This window comes from Dermochelys coriacea, chromosome 12, assembly GCF_009764565.3.
Source record: "Dermochelys coriacea isolate rDerCor1 chromosome 12, rDerCor1.pri.v4, whole genome shotgun sequence".
In the NCBI taxonomy this organism is placed as follows: Eukaryota; Metazoa; Chordata; order Testudines; family Dermochelyidae; genus Dermochelys; species Dermochelys coriacea.
Genome location: NC_050079.1, coordinates 24,929,132 through 24,946,268, shown reverse-complemented (window position 1 = coordinate 24,946,268; position 17,137 = coordinate 24,929,132). Strand labels below are relative to the sequence as shown.

Here is a 17,137-nt window from a genome sequence, read left to right as displayed (position 1 = left end):
TCAGGAGTAATTACTTAATGTTAGTAAAGTCCTTTGACAATGTAAAATGCTAGAGTGTATGACGGATAGCTATTGTTATCAATTTATTATTAAATTCATATGGTAGGGAAATCTGCCCAAATCTGTAACGTAAGGGTTACTGTTGCTTTAGCTGTGTTAGCTAAAGCCTACTCTGTACAGAATGTTGTGACTAAGTGCTCAATAGGTCTATACTCTTATACTCTTTCATTATTTAAATCTTGTGTCTGGCATGCCTACATATTTATTCAACTGAAATATGCATTTTGCTTTTAAAGGCTGTATTAACCAATGAACACACTGGGCCTGATTCTGATTTCACTTATACTGGATGGAGTAAATTTGGAGTAACTCCACTAAAGTCAATGGAGTTATAAAGGGATAAAGTTTATGTAACCATCAGGACACAATTCTGTAATTTTATATGCCTTTTGGCCAGACACCTAAAACTTTCTTTGTGACAACCGCTATAGCCAAAAGCAGCACCTTAATATAATTTCCAAGTTCTGTTTATTTTCTTCTACACAGAATAATGGGACATGGCCCCCTGGTGTAACTCCACTGAGTCAACAAGTTACAGTAAGAATGAAATTGGCCCAATATATTTTGTAGGAAATGTTTTTAAAGATAATGGGACAAAACCTGGTCCTATTGAAGACAATGGCAAAACTCCCATTGACTTCAGTGGGACCAAGATTTGGCCCAATGGACCAAATTCATTCCTGGCTTACCCCCATTTACTTCAGTAGAGTTACTCTTTTTAAATCTTAGCTTTCATAAATGAATACATGCATGTAGGTCACAATATATATACACAGAAAGACACCTATAGTAATCACCAGTTGGATCATTAAAATAATTAAGCTAGGCCTAGAGACAAATTCATTTCACATCATGCTCCTTACAAAACATACCCCTCATCTTCATAGTCCAGAGAGTGTATTTTACAAACATTCTAAGGAGCTAATGAAATATTACTCTAAGTAGACTATGTCTGCATGCCATAATAGGGTCTGTATAAATCAAAACTTGACTTGTGTGGACAAAGGCAGTGAAATACAATTAAAGTCCAAGTATCAAGAGGTAGCACCACTTTACTGCATTTTTACAGTAGTTGACTATGACCTCAGGATATGATTTCCAACGGAATGCTTCATTGTTACATAACTCCTCCACATGGGATGGTGAGTGTGTTGGATGCACAGCATTAAAAGAAAAATCAATAAAGGAGAATCCCCTTTGTTTTGAGTATAAAGCCACTGTTACTGTGTAACAGTGATCACAGACAGAATACTTTACACTGTTCATCAACATGAAAACAACCTCTACCTGCACATGAAAGCTAGAAATAGGTTGCTTCTATAGCATTCCGTGGGAGAATTTTCTCAAACTATTCAGCTCATGCTGATGTTATTCATGCTTCACTTGCAGTGCCATGTAAACTATTGCATCCTTATTCTGTGCAGCTGGTGCCACTGTGCCCTGTCAGGTGAAAGGGTAAGATAGGCATCTTGGGTCGTAGGAGCCAGAGAAGGAATGAGGAAAATCAGTATAATTCCCCGAAAGGACAAAGAACTGATCCAACTAACAAGTGTTTTACAACATCAGAGTCGGTAATAGGTCAGGATGGCACCATGAGTTGGATCCCTTTACTTCTGTTGTCTGAAAGTTCTAACAATGCTTTCCAGAGCCCTGTCAACCAAGAACCTGCCTGTAATGACACATTTTTTACACAGGCAGCACTGCAGGGGAATTATAAAAGAGATGGACAGAGAGAGTGCATTTGCATTGTACTTAACCACAATCACTGTTTGGGAAAATAAAAGTAGAGTAGTTGGACAAAGAAGACAAAGATAGCTGAGATCTGAACCTAATATGCTGGAGATACTGGTCAACACTGATCCTTGCAAAAGTATTACCCATAACTGCTCCCAAAGGTTGTGAGAGGTAGAGCTCTCTACTGAATGACCATTGGGTCACGTCAGTCAGACCTGTCTAGGAATGCTTCTTACAACTATAGGAGCTCTGCATTATCAGAAAACCACCTAGATTGTCCTTCCCAATATACCGTCCAAGTTGAACTGGCAAATAAACTAACATGAATGTTTAAGCTTCTCAAATTGTATTTTTAGAGCAGCCCATGTTGGGGGACAGCAACATAGGTACAATTTTATGTTCAGAAATCAGATAAGCTAGATCAGCGCTATCGATTCCTCCCTGTTATTAGCTTGTTTTCCACCCCATCCACAAAGAACACGACACCCATTTATGCCAATGATCTCCAAGTAACCTAGGCTTGGATAAATATTAATTTGGGGGAACATGATAAGCAGAGACCAGCTAAGTAACTTTTTCCTGGCAAATTCCATTAAATGCTCTCAGTAAACATCATGCCTGTAATTCACTCATGAACAGAGCTCCAGCGCTGAGATCCATTTGATATGAGTTGCACTCCCCTGGGGTAAATTCTCATCTCGGAGGCTGGCAAAAGCCCCCTCGCAGCAGGTTCTGCTGTGTAAGGAGGGGCCATGCAAAGGGGAAACACGTTGAGCATACAGCACGTTTGCCAGCACACAGCTCCCTGCATGGGCTCCCTGCATGGGCAGGGCAGATCCAGGTCTGAAGAATCCACTCTTACACAGACCCTCCTATTTCCCCCATCTCACCAAAGCATGGGATTAGGACTAGGAGGACCACTGCAGTCTCAGCAGAGTAGCTTTCTGGGTAAGGGAAGAAGATTCCTTCCCCTTCGCATTGTCCCAGCGCCCAGCCCAGCTACTCAGGCTAGGCGCTGGCTTGAGGATTTTGCCCCTTATTGCAAGAAAGTGAGAGGGAGTATAAAATGACTGTTCAACACTGTAATTGTGTCAGTATCACGGTTTTGTTTTCACAGAGGCCATGCCCTCATCACCATAGAGGGATCACACAGTGCATTTCTGCATTCTTGTGCTCTGTAGAGCTCTGCTCTAGCCAGGTAGCAGCATTAGAGGCCCATTTAGAGGAATGGCAAGGAAATGCTTACTAAATCCATTACACCTCAGAATCTGTTGTAAGGGTGTGTGGAGCCCTGACTGTGTATGATAATACTGAATAACATTCTGCACGTATACAGCTCCTTTCAGATGAGGATCACAAAGCATTGACATGAGTAAATGAAACTGCACAATGCTCCTGGAAAACATTATTTTACATATGGGGAAAGAGAGGCACAGAGAAGCTAAATGACTAGATTAAGCTGAATTACTTGCTTCAAAAAACCAGCAAGAGAACTCAGATGTCTTAGCTTCTGGAACCAGGCATCTTTCCCCTTTCCCCTCATTCTTCCCATGATTGTAGCAGCAGCAACAGGGCAACTGCCAGTGTGCAGCCACGCTGCCTCAAGCCACCAGGTTGGGAGTGAGAATTCCTTTCCCCTCTCTCCAACTCTCATTCACTGTTAAGTGCAACCCTCCTTTGCTGTGGTTTTTTGCAGACTTTTTGTTGGGGGGCAAGCACCATTTGACCCTAAATTGGCCTTGGTCCTGCAGATCTTTACCTGACAGAATTCCCCTGGAAGTCAATGGGACTTCTGCCCAAGTCATAACAAAGTAAGGCCTGGTCTACACTGGGAGGGACGGGGGGGGGAGGGAGGAATCGATCTAAGTTACGCAACTTCAGCGACGTGAATAACGTAGCTGAAGTCGACATACTTAGATCTACTTACCGCGGTGTCTTCACTGCGGTGAGTCGATGGCTGATGCTCTCCCGTCGACTCCGCCTGCGCCTCTCGCCCTGGTGGAGTACTGGAGTCCATGGGAGAGTGCTTGGTGGTCGATTTATCGCGTCTAGACTAGACGCGATAAATTGACCCCCGCTGGAATTGATCGCTGCCCATCGATCCAGCGGGTAATGTAGACAAGCCCTAAGAGTCAAAGGATTTAGTCCTAAATGTGAGTGAATGAAATAGCAAGTTCCTTCCATAACAGTGGAAATTCTAATGTTAATCCAACATGAAACTAGGTGCACGGACATCAAATTGTGAACAAAAACTCTGTACACTTTGATCTGCTCTGGTCTGTATCGCACACAAGCTTGCCTTAAACAGCAGAACTCCCTGTGTTTTCCTCCAATAGGGGAAGTAGGCAATTCACTGGAAGATTTGCCTTTCAGAGTAAATCCTGAATTTCTCTGCCACCCAAAAATGTAAACCAATTTATAAGTGTGCAATCTTTATTCCATATTCTTGCCTCCTGCTCTGCTGAATGTTTGTAAAAGAGTGGCTCCTACCTCTTTACCAGCGTTCTAACTGGATTCTGCTGGAAATTAATCAGCTGAGGAAAACTGATGTAAGAGAGGAAAGTAACTGTAAAGTGGAAATTCACCTAAAAATATCCTTTGGGTTTTAGCTTTAAAGTTCATAAGTTTTAAGTTAATGATGTGTATTAATAATAAAGAACCTTGTCCTGCAGTCCATGCAAAAGCAAAATGCTCATTTTGGAGTTCTGCAGGCATATGGATCAAACTCGTAAAATGTTTGCATGTTGGATAATTTACTATGATATGTATCCATATAGAGCAAGAGCCCAATTCTGCTCTACTGAGGTCAAGGAAAGCTTTATTGCTGACTATAATGGGAAAACTCACTAAAGGTGAAATTCACAGTGGTTTGGATGGTCTGCCTAAAGTTCTTTACTCTATTTAAACCTCTTAATGGATCTGCCTGGGGGAGACGTGTGAGCTCCAAGGAGGAACAAAATACCACATGCATACCGTGCAGGTGCACTGACCCACAAGTAGACTGGTGTGGAGGGAGTGTGGAATAGCCAGGGAAGGAACATAGTATCTATAACCATGATGTTCCAATGGCCCAGAACTACTGCTCAGAGGGTACAAAGGGGTAGCAGATGTTATTCTAGCCTACAGGTTTGAGTATTAGCCTCAAAGGTTCTGTGTATTAGCCTCACAGACTGTTCATGGGATAGGGACTGAATTCCATCTCCATCCTGTTTAATACCCTGACTAAAGCCTAGAGCTTGTGTGGGAAGGGGTGGATTTCAGCCTACTTGCATGTGTACGGTATGCTTCAGTGTTTGCTAATTGCATATAATTTCCATTTTCAGTTAACACTGCAAGAACGTCCAAACGGGACATGAGATTAGCAAATAAATCATAACAATGACACTAAATTGTTTGTTTACGTGCAGAAATCTGAAATATTCTCAAATGTGAAAAATCTGCAAAAGAATATATCCCACTGATTGGGACAAAGCCAGTGAAAAACCAAGACATTCAAAACTGAAGCTAGCACTCCCTTCTTAGCTTATGTGGCTATGGGGGAAAGAAGCACAAAGGGCTTTACACTACACACTACACACTGTTCCCACTTACACTGGCATGCAAATTTGCAGTAACTCAACTTTAAATTAAAATTTCCAGATGTTTCTTCATTTGTCCCACAAGAGGAATATTACAGAAACCTAGGAGTTTAACATATTTGAAAGAACAAAACATATACAGTACGTACAACATAAAACAAATATTAATTATCTAAGGATGTTTCTGGTAAATGTATTTAGCTGGTACAGAAGAATAAACTAATAGAGTGCACTCCCATCCTACCAAATAAATATTAGATTTGGTCAGAAAATAAGACAAAAATTTTCTGGGAACATGTGTCCTTTTTTTTAAAAAAAAAAATGAAATTCAAATTTCCACAGAAAAAATCAGAAAAACTTTGGGATTTTGACTAGTTCTAGTAAATATGGACTTGGGATCTAATCCTGCTCTCATTAAAATCAGGGCTTTAGCAACTTTTTTCTTTGCACAGTTTGCACATGATTGAACATTATATACAATAATAGTTGTACAATAAGGACCTTTTCTTTTTTAGGAGTTATCCCATCCTATTAGATAAATAAATATATATAATTTTCAATTCACTTTATGGACGTGCTAGAGCCTTCACAGCTCTCGCAGTCTGTCATGGAAATCTGTATTCAAGTGTCAATGTGTGAGAGGGCTGCATTAGAGGTAGTCTGTGTGAAAACATGAATGAAATTTCTAGAAGAGCTGACTGGCAAGTATTAGTGACTTGTCTGTTTTCTTTGACTGTTTTATTTAAATATGTGGCATGGACTGTGGGAGTGCATAAGAGTGTCTTTCTTTTGCATGCCTGTAACTTAAAACTACCAGTGTTAAGACTTTTTGAGAATGTATTAAACATAAATGACTGGAATATAATTAATCTAAGACACTCAGTATACAGATCCAGCCAAGGCAGAATGTGAATCTCCTTGCATATCCAAAACCCTTAATAATTTCAATTACGTTTTTTGCGGGACAAGGAATACAGGATCACACCCCTAAATTGTAGCTCTCCATTAAAACAGGTTAATAATAGAAACACAGATAATTTTACACATAACTGTAATATAAGTATATCTGTTCCTTATTTTTTTGGAATGCTGGCATATATCTTTGAGAGAGATACGATAGGTGAGATAGTATTTTTGCCTTTATCCTTTGAAAGGCCAACATATTTGTTTATATATTGTTTCTGTCGGTTGGAAAATATATATCATACCATAATGATTAAAGCGAGAAATGCAGACTTAGAATGAATCATTTACAGTGGCCATTTAATTAGTTTCCCATTTGTCACACTAATTAAGTGCTCCTGCTTCTTTTTCTTCTTCAAATCACACAGCTGGTACAGATGAGCAGGTCATGGCACATGTGTGTCAAACCTCACTGTGGAGGAGTTTATGTTTCTGTAACATAGCTAAATAAGTTCCCTTGCAGGGAGTGCATCATCATGTAACCTATGAAAGTTTACAGCACAAGATGTGACTAACACCTTTTGGGTCTGATCTTGCATCCTTTACTCATGAAAATTCACTCACTGGAGCAAATTTTCCTCTTAGTTGCGCTGATATAAGCAACAAAGCCTTTAACAGAGTCACTCTGAAGTTACGCTGGGATAACTGAGTGCAGAATTTGGCCCACTGACTTCAAATCATTCACTAGTTCAAATCACTGACTACTCATATGAGTCATGGTTGCAGAACCAGGTCCTTTATTTTCATGAATTACAGCTGAAACACATAATTTATGAATGGCAGAACACAGCAAAGCCATGAGGGGGCTGAGCACGGTCAATCCTACCAAATTACAATGAGAAATGTATCACACTGTCTGCTGTCAGGTGTAATTTATATCATACCAGAAGGGTGACTGAAAAGCAGGTATAGGCAGGAACTTACCATGCCTAGAGTTGTTCTTGTTAGGCCTGATCTTGCAAGATGCTGAGAATGCTCAACTGCCAGTGAAGTCAATGCAAATTGAAAAATGTTCAGGACCTTGCAGAATCAGGCCTATTATAAGTACAACCGAGGAATAAAATATGACTGAATGATTTTTCTATTTTCCTTTAGCATGAAGTGTGTGCATACGTGTTTGTGTGTGTGTGTGTGTGTGTGTGTGTGTATATATATATATATATATATATAATGTAAATAATAAGCTAAAAGTATATTTAGGATTTAAGAGCTTACAAAAGCAAATAAAGCATGTAATGCAGATACAGAGGAAAATTTTCCCCTACACTTTAATTTTTAGGGTGCTGAAACTTTATTTTCTGCAACCGTATCAATGACTCAGCAAAACATTTGATATCCACGCCTATTCAGCAAAGTACTTACGCACACATTTAAGTGCTTTGTTGAACCAGGGCCTATACAATTTGATTAATCTACAATACTTGAAGCTCTTATGAAATGTTGATAGCCAAACTGAAAAGAATTTAGTACCTTATACAAATAATCCAAAAAGCTCTGCATGTGTGAATAAAGCTGTGCCTCCATCTATGGCCACGCATGTCATCTTTGCAGCGTGGGCTAATAGTGCTTTTCACTATTACCAGCTGTCTCACTCAGCAACACATATCCTTTTCTCCTACACCAGCTCAAGACCCAGAATCCCTCTCTCATCCTTGATAATTGCAAAGGCAATTTATAATCTCATGGAAGATATTCCAGAGAGCAATGAAAACAAAAGGTTTCGTGACTTTATCTCAAGAATACCACTGAGGACCCAGAACTTTGAATCATTGGGAGTTTTGCCGTTGACGTCAATGGGAATGAAAGCAGGCCATCCTGAGTAAAGAATGGGGTAACCATTTATGTCAACTCGAACACTGAAGGAACCCAACTGGCAAAATGAAACAAAATAACCAGAATCTCTCTCTCTTTAAATACAATATGTGTGCTCTGATACCTCTTTACTATACCTCTGTTTGGTTTTCTGACTCAATGATGTTATTCAAACTTTAGGATCTAAGGGTCCAATCCTGCAAACCTTTACTCATATGAGCAGATTCACTGAAACCATAGGCAAGGATTACTTGAGTGAGAAAAGGTTTGCAAGTTCAAACCTTAAGAGATAACACAACACATACAAATACAAGACAATACACAATAAGGTATCACATAATTCACTAGTGTTTGACCAATAACTGTTTTGTACTTGCAGCTTAAAAACCAAGAGGAACACACTTCTGTTGTTTCAGAAGTAACGAAGTAACAAATCTGTATTATAAGCCGAAACCTCTAAGTAAAATCTGTGCATTTATTTTAAACATATTTATATTTTGCAAGTTACACAGTTGAAGTTTCTATTAAATAACTCTGATATGGGGCATATTTTTTAAAATGACAGCAGTGATTTTTTTTTTAATGTGGAAACAGATGTGATATTTCACTTCAACTGCTGCATATTCTCTGTATTTTCTTTATGTTGTGAAACGTCTGTCTGTTTTTTTGTTATAAATCTTTCCCCACTGGATAGATTTCTTCCTTGTAATTAAATACTAGACTGAAGTCTTGAAATAGATGGTCTCCTGAAAAATCATGGGTTTTTGCCTAAGTTAAAAATATTGGCATTTCAATTAATGTTCCTTTTCCATGGACCATTTCAATGCACTACCTAGGCTTGAACTGAAATCACAGCCATATGCTTTATGACATCAGAGGCATTTCAAGGTGTCTGCATAAAAGTCATTTACTGCTTGGGAAACTGTCAAATCAGTGCAAAAATCCCTAGTTCTTCTGAAGGGAAAATACTTGAACAAAAATGTAGCTTTATACAGCTCCTTTATATTGAAAAGGCTGTCCCTTTGCAGAAATACAGGTCATGTTGACAGCAGAACCTCTGACAACTGCTGACCTGATTCCTGGTTTGCATTTGGGATCAAAACTGCTTTCTTTAGCCAGTGTGACCAAACACCTTGTACTGTACATCTCAGATTTCCTCTTGTTCAGATGTGAGGCATTTGACCCTCACACAGAATTAACACATTCTTATAAACAAACTATGTTATTCTTCAATCTCAGAATACTAATTTTGGTGAATTTAGTTACAAATCTAAAGCTATCAAGTATCTCTTATGAGATACTCTGGCTAATATGATTTTAACCCTTAAATCACTGACATTCTTCAGCTGCCAGCCTAGGGCCCAATCCTGAAAAGAGCCAAACACCTCCCACATGCATCACCTTCCATGGCACTCCACACCTCACAGAATAAGGCCCCAAATGAACACCAGAGAGGGTTCATGTACGCATATCTCTGCAGTTTCTCCTGCCTTAAAATACTGACCAGATTACATAATCCTCACCAGACATATCAGTAGCATGTACAGTAAACAATCTGCATGCAATAATTATACACAACTTTGACCTGATGTGCAGTTGCAAATAAACACATTGTGTGCTGGATGTTCTGCTGAAAATGAATGACTAGTGTCACTGCTGTTGAATAAGTGAGTGCAGCTCATCTAAGAACCCCACCAACCTGTACAACTGCAGCTATTATAGGATTTCTCCTGGCTGACAAATGTATCCATGAGCACCCATGTAAAAGATGGGCTACTGTTTATTTTCTAACCAAACTTTGTTTTAAAATAAAGAAACATTCATAGAGTGGTGAATATTATAGGACAGTCACATCAACAGGTGCTTCAAACATAACACTATGGTTTGGAAGATGTTGAGAAAGAAAATGAATAAACTGTCTAAATAATACATACATTTTGAAGTCTTTTTTTCTATAGAACTCTAGTGAAGTTAATGTATAAACTGGAAACTGAATTATGTATAAGTTTTGAATATATAATAAATTGTGTTTCACATCCAAATATTCCACACAGGTAAATGGATATTTCCAAGCAATCAAACGAAATAGGTACACAGCCTGAAAACACTGAGATCCTACCTGGAATCTGGATACTTTGTCAAGGTAGCTAGGCTGCTGGTGTACATGTGTCCTCCTACATCGATGTGCACAGGAGCATTGGATTTGGTGAGTTGAGCTGGGAGAGGAATTCCTTGAGCAGCCAGGGGAGAAACTGGGGACCGTGTTAGAGATAGACGGGACATGCTTCTTCCCTCCTGGAAACGGAAGACAAAAAAGAACACTTTATCTTAAATGTAACTGTGTGTTACCTTTATTTCTAGTGTGATCACAGATCTAATCAGATCATTTTTGCATCTGCCTGATCACATATTCAGCTAACAAATTATTGCTACCACTGTAATTAAGTGTATTTGCATCATTTTCTTCAAAGTACCAGAGGGGAAGAGAAAGATGCTTATTAGCAATAAGAAATCAAGAAAAAAAATTTCAAGGTGTCAGCCTCAAGGGGCATAAAACAAACTGCAAAATTCTAATTAAAGGTCGCGGGCTTATGTGTTAGATGTGAAATATCCCCTGACAAACGAATAACCAATTTGTGAATTGGGATTCAGGGTTTTTTGCAAGTTTGTCTCAGTAACGAGACACCTCTAAATTAGTGATTTCCTCAGTACCTAAGGCATTTAGTTTATACATTTAGTAAATTTCATATCAAACTATGAAAAAAATAGATTTTATTTTTAATAATTACAAAATAAATTGATAACTATCGATTATATCTTAATAGTAGATATGAGGGACTAAACTTTCAAACTGAAGGAAATTAATAGCTGGAAGCACTGGCAGCAGAAATACATATAAAATGACCAAAGTTTTCATGACACAAAGCTTTCACAAATGCCATATGATCTAGCATTAGAAACCAGAAATATACATATGAACATGTGTATATTTATTACTTTAAAATATCTGAAATTAAATGGAATTAAGTCTATATATTTTAGCTGATTTACAAATTCATGCACTGAATTTCTGCTTCTGTTAACCTAATACAAATATTTCAAAGACTTTCAAAAACCCTGTTTGATGTGGAAGGGACTGCTAGGGCAAATATATATATATCTCCAAAAATTCAGGTACTATAAGAAAAGGATGATAACTGATTCTCTCCCAGATACCAACATGTGTCTTACACAATTGATTTAAGTTACATAAAAATTATAAGTAACATACATGACAAATGGAAAAACTGCTCAAGCTTTTGGAAGTTCTATCAGACACCATTGTGTCTTACACAACTGAATAAAGTCAAATAAAATAATAATGAGAACATACATGACAATCAAATTTTCCAAGCTTTTGGAAGTTTTATATAATTCCTCATCCTTTCTGTCACATATGTGTAGAATAACAGATGCAAAATATTATAGTTAAAAACATTTCTGAATATAATCTAATTTTCCTGGTATTTTGTTTTGCAGTTATGCTACCAAACATCTAGGCACTTCCTAACATCTGACAGACGCTTTATATGCAGTATTACAAAGTGAATGTCCAATTCTTCCAAGTTAGTTTGGTGATATTTCTAAAAATCCTAAAACTGGTTTCTCCTTTCTTTTAACAATAAATATTTTGCACAATATGCTTGCCCAAACCATTCAGTGAACATATAATTGACAAGATTCCTTAAAAATATAGTTACCAAAATATATGGAAAGGGACTGAAAATATAATGTATCTCGACATCTTTAAAAGAAAACCACATATTAGATTAGTCTATTTCATCCAGTTTAGTTCATAACAATTTTAAACTACTCCAGTACAGAAATACATCACCCCATTATGAATCCACATCCTTTTCTCTTCAAATGCAGAATGGACATCTGCACTGAATGCGAACAAAATATCAACACTGTCCTAGAACTTCTGTGTCAGTCGATGTGAAATTGGCATTAACATTTTACTGTAGCACCACCTTCAAGGAAAATGACTGAATCCTTTAATGATTAAAGTTGTTGTTTTCTTCTTTCCCACAAGGTCCTGTTGTAGGCAACCTTTAGGAAATATGTCATATCACAAATAAAACAACTAATTTTTTAAAACTACGTAGTACTTTAGCAGCCTGTTCTCTAGTTGTCGAAGCTGTATCTGTCTACCAACACAGACAAGGATGTGTTCCTACCAAAGAGCACAGCAAGCTCATGTTCATTCTGTACTCCTTCACTTAAACGTAAGGGTCATTAGCTACAAGCTGAATGTCAACTCTGTCTTTGTTCTAACCCTAACTATTATCACTAATGATAAAGGTACAGACCTTGCAGGACACAGATCTGCCTTGGAAATACACCTCATGGAGTTTTACAAAAAATATGCCTAATTAGGGCTCATCTGGACCCCTACAATTTCTAAATGAAATCAAAGAACTTGTAGTTCTCTTTAAATAAGTCTTACATTTCACCATTTGTCTTGAAATACAGACTCCAATTTTAAAATATGCACAGAAAGCTAAAGATCAAGTGATCTGAATCTATTTGTGCATATTTAAACACTGCTACTGTCTTACGATTTTGTTTAATGTTAGTACATCAGCAAATGCCTTGATCTGCAAACTGTCTGAGACTCTCTGTGAGGCCATGCCCATACAGTAGAGATATTTAATTTATACTATTCACTGGAGGGACTTTTTGAACAATCCTCTGCTTTTGGCATCACTCAGCTACAGTATGGATTGAAAAAACACTTAATTATGGAAAATCACTGGAAAACTAAAATAGTTCACAATCTTGTATGGATTTTCATACTTATTGAGGGGTTTCAGGCTTTTAATTTGGGGGAGGGAATAAGAAGGAGAACTGAGATACAGGTTTGTTTTCTTAGAGAAGATTAATATGATAAAATAACCCAAATGTTTAATAAAGCTGCGATAGCCAATCATTTTTGTATTAGTTAATCAACAAAGAGCATATGTCTTAAACACTATCTAAACCGTGTAAAAAGCACTTCCACTAATCCTAAAATTAAATATTCCTGCTTCCTTAATCCTAATTTGTATTGACTACCTTCTTACATGTATTTCTCAATATAAACTGCTGCTAAAATTCACCATATCAAGTAATATATTTATTTAATGCACAGAGCTGGATCTTAAAAGTATTTATCCTGTGGAATTGTGTGTTTTCTAATACTGATGTGAAAATTAAAACCTTAAGGGTAAATACTGAAGAAACATTAACAAATTTCATTTTTAAACCATGTAAAATAATCCATGTTCTTTAGTTGCCTACAAAAGGGTATAACATCACTACTAGTGGCACAAGCAATAACCCTGCTCTAATAAGTAACACAGGAACCTGCTAAAGGCAAAATCAATAGAGCCTGATTCCCAAATTATCTGAATATTTAGTTTTCCAAACATTACACACCAAGATTTTTCAGAGCCAGCTTATGTTTTTCTGCCTTTCTAAGCTAACTGCATAAGTACTGCTTGTAAAAACTATTTGCCCATGCAAAGTGAAATAATCACAATGCCATGCTCATTTACACACAAAATGATTTTGTGTCCCATTGTGCTCACAGTTGTTCAGCTCTCTAGGGGTGATTAAACTAGCTATGCTGTTACAGCTTGAGATGATTTCACTGAATCGTTTCTCCATGAAGTTGCTTCTTTGCTAAGCTGTTATTTTAACCATAAAAGGTAAACAGAAGGCAGTTGCAATAGCTCCATTCAGCTCCATGCCCAGGGCTATCACCCTAGGGCTGAGAATGCTGAAAGACTGCAGAATTTTCCAGGGTGTTGCCTTTCTTCCTCTGAAGCCTACAGGAATACTGTTCATTTAATACACACTCTAGATGATACATTTCAGATCCTACTAAAAGAAAGACTTCAAAAGTGTAAGAACTTCTGGGCGAATGAAGCTTTCCCACCTCTGCACATAGCTTGGGGCCATGGTAACCAATACTGCTGTTGATGTTGGGAAAATACAGTAGAAATAAACTTCACAGAGCAAGGTAGAGAGATAGGGACAAGGGAGGTGAAAGGTTGCAAAAGAGAAACAAGAAACAGTCTGGAAGGGATAACAAGAAAAAAAGGGAAAAGAATTAAAAAGAAAGCAGCTCTGAAGGAGGGACAAAGTTAAATCAAGGAACAGACACTTAAAAGACTACAGATGGGAGCCAAGACTAATTAAGGATGTAAAAGTGCTTTGTTTCTAAAGTTTATTGTTGCCAGGATAAAAATTAATTGAAACTAATGCTGTTATTCACTCGTGCAGTTTAATTCCTTCATGCACATTTAAGACATGAAATGAAAACTGCAGGTTTAAGGACTTGCCATGAAACAGCTCTCCCTATAAGATGTTGAAAGGAGGCATCTTTCGACCCATATGCAGCCAGCTAGCTGTGTGTGCATCAAAGGCACAAAGTCCAGTCTGCTGCAGGACCACTGACTCGTCTTTAATGAGATCAGCACCAACATCTGTTCTCTGACTGGTTCCTTTATTGGATTCTCATTGAAGCTTTTTTCCCCCCACAGACCTTTCTTTCTTTAACAGCAGATCTATTATAGCACTAAAAGTAAAACCACCGTTTCAGCCCTCCCACCCACCCCCGACACCCCATTTAAAGCACTTTGGAGAATAACCAGCTAAAGAACTTAACCTTGCACTCTCGTGGCTTCATGGCACTGTCTGTATTTCCAGGGAGGTAGGATTCAGCCCAGCCAGAGGGTCAAAATTAAAGAGACTTGGCATTACCTTTGTCTCTATAAACACGTAAACATGGTAATATCCAGAATCAGCCTCTTAGGCGACTTTGAGCCGATTGTTTATTTTGTGAAACAAACCTAAGACAAAGAAGTGATGAGGTTATTTTAAAACCTTGGCCAATGGGTTACAAAATAAAGTCCATAAAACATTTGCACACAACTTAATACTGCTTCAGAAAATACTGGACATTTGCTAGCAAGTGGATTAAGTCAGAAACTTTTTGGGAGCAGTAAGCTTGTTGAGCTCGCGTTTAAAAAAAATTCCTTTCCCCACTCTCCTCCCCCCATTCCTAGCACTCTCCAATCTATTTAGTGCAAGTTTCACGTCACCCAAATGCTTTTCCCTGCTGATGGTCAGGGAAATCACCAGTAAGCCATGCACACCGGCCACTAAACTTCTAGCTTTTTTGTTAGAAATATATACAGCAATGCCCAAAGGTAAAATTCAAAAACAAAAAAAAAAGGCACAACATGGCGTCCCTTACTTATTCTCACATAACAAGAAAGAAGATGTCTTAGATGAATGCAGGGGGGGAAATCTGCACCTCCGATCCTATATATTTTATATGCAACCAATGGTGGTGAACATTGGCCAGACTAATGTATTAATTTTGCAGAAGTGTGCCACATTACATGTAGGAACAGAAATGCAAACTATAGCCTAGAGTGATTTGAAGTCTACACCAAATCAAGCTGACTGGCGCCAGAGTTTCATTCACAGACCGCCCGTCTTTTCCATATTAAGCTTTGTCATCTGCCTTCCCCCTTTGTGTTTAGACACCCTAGAGACAACCCCAAAGGACGGACCCACACAGTCCCCACCGGAACCAAGAGGATCTCCCCTGAAAGCAAAAGGGGGAATCAAACCACAAACCATCAACAACCCCCCACAAACAAACATCCCCCCCTCCCTTCACAAACAAACAGTGCAAGGAAAAACAACCCCCCAAACCCCAGATTCCCCCTCCCAGGCCGCCTATTGCAGCTGCCCTTTTGGAAAGTGCAATTGTTGCCAGTGCTCCTTGTGTACCATTCAAAAGCCCGGGACCCAATTAGCTCTGCCTCCTCCGCGCTGTGGCTTTGCCCCCGGATCCTTTGCCTTCTTCAGTGTTGGGGCTAGGGCGGCAGCAGCAGCCTAGGGACCCCAGGCATCGGGGCTCCAGCAACACTGGCCATGCTTTAGAAAAAGGAAACAAACCATACACACAGGCATGCACACACACACAGAGCACCAGCGCTATCAAAGGAGGGTGGATGAAAATGGATCCTGTAGCTTTAAAAAAAACCCTCCGTCTCTTCTCCAGAGCCAAGATCTGAGTTAGTTTCAAGAAGAGGCACTTTCCAAAAAAAAAAAAAAAAAAAAAGCCATGCAATGCAATGCAATGCGCACTCCCCAGTCCATGCAGGGAGAGAGACAGGAGCAGCAGTCAGAGCAGCTTTCCTTACCTTGAACTCAGAAGAGAGATCTGCAAACCCCCCTTTTGCTTTGGGCTCTGTTGGGTTTGTGTGTTGATGGGTTTGTTTTTTGCTTTTATTACTATCTTTGTTCCTTAGATCCTGCTGTGATTATTATTATTATTTTTAAGGCTGCTTCTTCCCTCTCTCTCCCTCTCTCTTTTTTTACGCTTCTTCTATTTATTTTGTGTGTGTGTGGAGGGGGGGAAGCCTTAAAATGAAACTGCCGAGGCTGTTATGAGAAGAAAGGCAATAATCCCGTCTCTAAATAACAGAGGGAAGGGAGAAGAGGAAGAAAAAAGGCGAATTCTTGCTCAGGGCTTTGCAAACGCCTCCAGGGCAGAGGATTAGGCTACAATTAGCTCAGCCCTTTGCTCTCGCCCTAGCTAATTTTGCGATGAAAATTGGATATTTTCCCCTCCTTTTGCTGGAGATCTCCAGATTAAAAAATACCTTTACAAATAAAAATATGATTATTAATAATAATAATACAAAAACCAGATGGCAAACCCCGACCCCCCTTCTCCTGCTTCCCACCCCCCTCCCCAAACTAACCCCCCTCTCTCGGCTGCAGAATCCTTGTGCTAACGGTTTGGGTTGCCAGCTCCTCTCCTTCCTTGGCTGGGGGGATAACGGTTTAATGTTGTGGAATATCAGGCCACTGTCACGTCCTTCAATAGACTTACTGAAAAGAAGAAGGAGGAAGGGGGGGAAAAAAGCTGATTTTAATCATTG

At 38.8% G+C, this 17,137-nt stretch overlaps 1 protein-coding gene across 9 annotated transcripts in view; it reads right to left on the bottom strand.

Moving 5' to 3' along the window:
* Window positions 1–16,769, bottom strand: part of KCTD15 (potassium channel tetramerization domain containing 15) — a 56,453-nt gene extending 39,684 nt beyond the window's left edge. The window contains exons 1-3 of one of the 9 annotated variants that reach the window (XM_038368301.2): window positions 16,394–16,769; window positions 14,842–15,025; window positions 10,267–10,442 (exon numbers count right to left, since the gene is read on the bottom strand). In XM_038368301.2, the coding sequence (XP_038224229.1) occupies window positions 10,267–10,442; window positions 14,842–14,862 (197 nt within the window). In that variant the 5' untranslated portion in view covers window positions 14,863–15,025; window positions 16,394–16,769. Of the gene's footprint in view, window positions 1–3,721; window positions 3,777–10,266; window positions 10,443–12,021; window positions 13,460–14,841; window positions 15,842–15,977; window positions 16,274–16,393 lie in introns of those variants that run through there. The other 8 variants (XM_038368307.2, XM_038368298.2, XM_038368306.2 and 5 more) reach the window with 8 other exon arrangements.
* Between the last annotated feature and the right edge of the window lie 368 nt (window positions 16,770–17,137).